The sequence below is a fragment of the Colobus angolensis genome, unplaced genomic scaffold (assembly GCF_000951035.1).
Source record: "Colobus angolensis palliatus isolate OR3802 unplaced genomic scaffold, Cang.pa_1.0 Scaffold125, whole genome shotgun sequence".
NCBI lineage: Eukaryota > Metazoa > Chordata > Mammalia > Primates > Cercopithecidae > Colobus > Colobus angolensis.
In genome coordinates, this window is record NW_012113697.1 from 4145169 (window position 1) to 4146976 (window position 1808).

At 45.4% G+C, this 1808-nt stretch overlaps 1 protein-coding gene across 1 annotated transcript in view; it reads right to left on the reverse strand.

The window, feature by feature from the left end:
• DNAH9 (dynein, axonemal, heavy chain 9) overlaps positions 1-1808 on the reverse strand; it is a 392924-nt gene that overhangs the window by 284472 nt on the left and 106644 nt on the right. The window contains exons 21-22 of the mRNA XM_011933244.1: positions 711-841; positions 261-387 (exon numbers count right to left, since the gene is read on the reverse strand). Coding sequence (XP_011788634.1) covers positions 261-387; positions 711-841 — 258 coding nt within the window. The remainder of the gene's footprint in view (positions 1-260; positions 388-710; positions 842-1808) is intronic.

Consider the following 1808-nt stretch of genomic DNA (forward strand, 5'->3'; position numbering starts at 1 on the left):
GGGGAGGGAGGGAAGGAAGGGAAGAAAGGAAGGAAGGAAGGAAGGAAGGAAGGAAGGAAGGAAGCAAGGAAGGAAGGAAGGAAGGAAAGAAAGAAGGAAGGAAGCTCCGAGGTATATGATGATGCTGGGGGCAACACAGGTCTGAAGTACACAACCTGACAGAGAGAAGAGGCATGATGATGATGGGGAGACGGAAACTGCCTCCTGCTGGGCACCCCTCAGTCCTCCTAGACCTTTCTGCAGATGCTCCTCCAGCTTACCTGTTGTGGAGCCGTGCCGTTGGAAAGGATGTCTAACAGATCAGAGGAGGAGAGAAAGTAAAACCGAGGGAAGGCAAGCCTCTTGGTGTCCAGGTACTCTGCCAGGGCCTTCTCACACAGGCACAATCTGAGGGCACAGAACATAGAATTTCCCAGTTAAGAATGCCTGGACCCATGGATACACATATATGACCTAAATGTACATTTTGCAATAGATGGAATATATGCAAAAATTAGCACAAGAAACTTAGAGATATTTGCAAAGATATACACGGATGTGTCTACATTGGCGTCAACATCTCTAATAATGCCCTGTGTTACCCAAACACACAGGCAAAGTGAGCGACATGCAAGGCACGCATCCTCACTCCCGACCACTGGTCTCAGAGACGATGGGGAAAAGGAAATGATGCCTTCTTATTAGAGAAGGGGTAACCAGTGGACCCTCACCTGCCCTGAATATCCTCCAGCTTTTCATACAGGCCTGGTTTGTTGGTGGCTTCCACCACATTTGGAGTTTTCTGGCCATCATAAGCTAGCTCTTTAAAGTCAATGTCGATGCTTTCAAACCTTTTAGAATCCTGCAAATAAAAATGTGGAAGCAATTAACCACCACTCCACTCAGTTCCTAGAAGCTCCCTCCATGGAGCCAGTTAGAAGCAGAAACTTGTTCCTGGGTTGTCAAATATAGAGAAGAGACTCAAGGAAGGAAACACCCTTAGTTTAAGCTGCAGTTCTCAAACATTTTCAGCTTAGAATCCGTTTACATTTTCAAAAATTATTTAGGAGTCCAAGAGCTTTTGTTTATGTAGGTCCTATCTATCATATCTTTCAATATTTTCTGTACCAGAGGCTAAAGGTTTTTTCTTTAAAGAAATTTCTAAAAATATTCATTAATGCATTTAGGCCGGGCGCAGTGGCTCACACCTGTAATCCCAGCACTTTCGGAGGCTGACGCAGGGGGATGGTTTGAGGCCAGGAGTTCGAGACCAGCCTGACCAACATGGAGAAACCCTGTCTCAACTAAAAATACAAAAATTAGCTGGGCTTGGTGGTGCGTGCCTATAATCTCAGCTACTACTCAGGAGGCTGAGGCATGACAATTGCTTGAACCCAGAGGATGGTGTTTGCGGTTGCAGAGAGCCAAGATTGTGCCACTGCACTCCAGCCTGGGTGACAGAGGGAGACTTTGTCTCAAAACAAAACAAAACAAAAAAAAAGATTTAAAAAGTAACAATAATAAGCCAGGCGTGGTGGCTCACACCTGTAATCCCAGAACTTTGGGAGGCCGAGGTGGGTGGACCACAAGGTCAGGAGTTTAAGACCAGCCTGATCAACATGGTGAAACCTCCTCTCTACTAAAAATACAAAAAAAGAAAAAGAAAAAGAAAAAAATAGCCAGTCATGGTGGCATGCACCTGTAATCTCAGCTACTCAGAAGGCTGAGGCAGGAGAATTGCTTGAACCTGGGAGGCAGAGGTTATAGTGAGCCAAGATCATGCCTGGGTGACAGAGCGAGACTCCATCTCAAAAAAAAAAAAAAAAAAA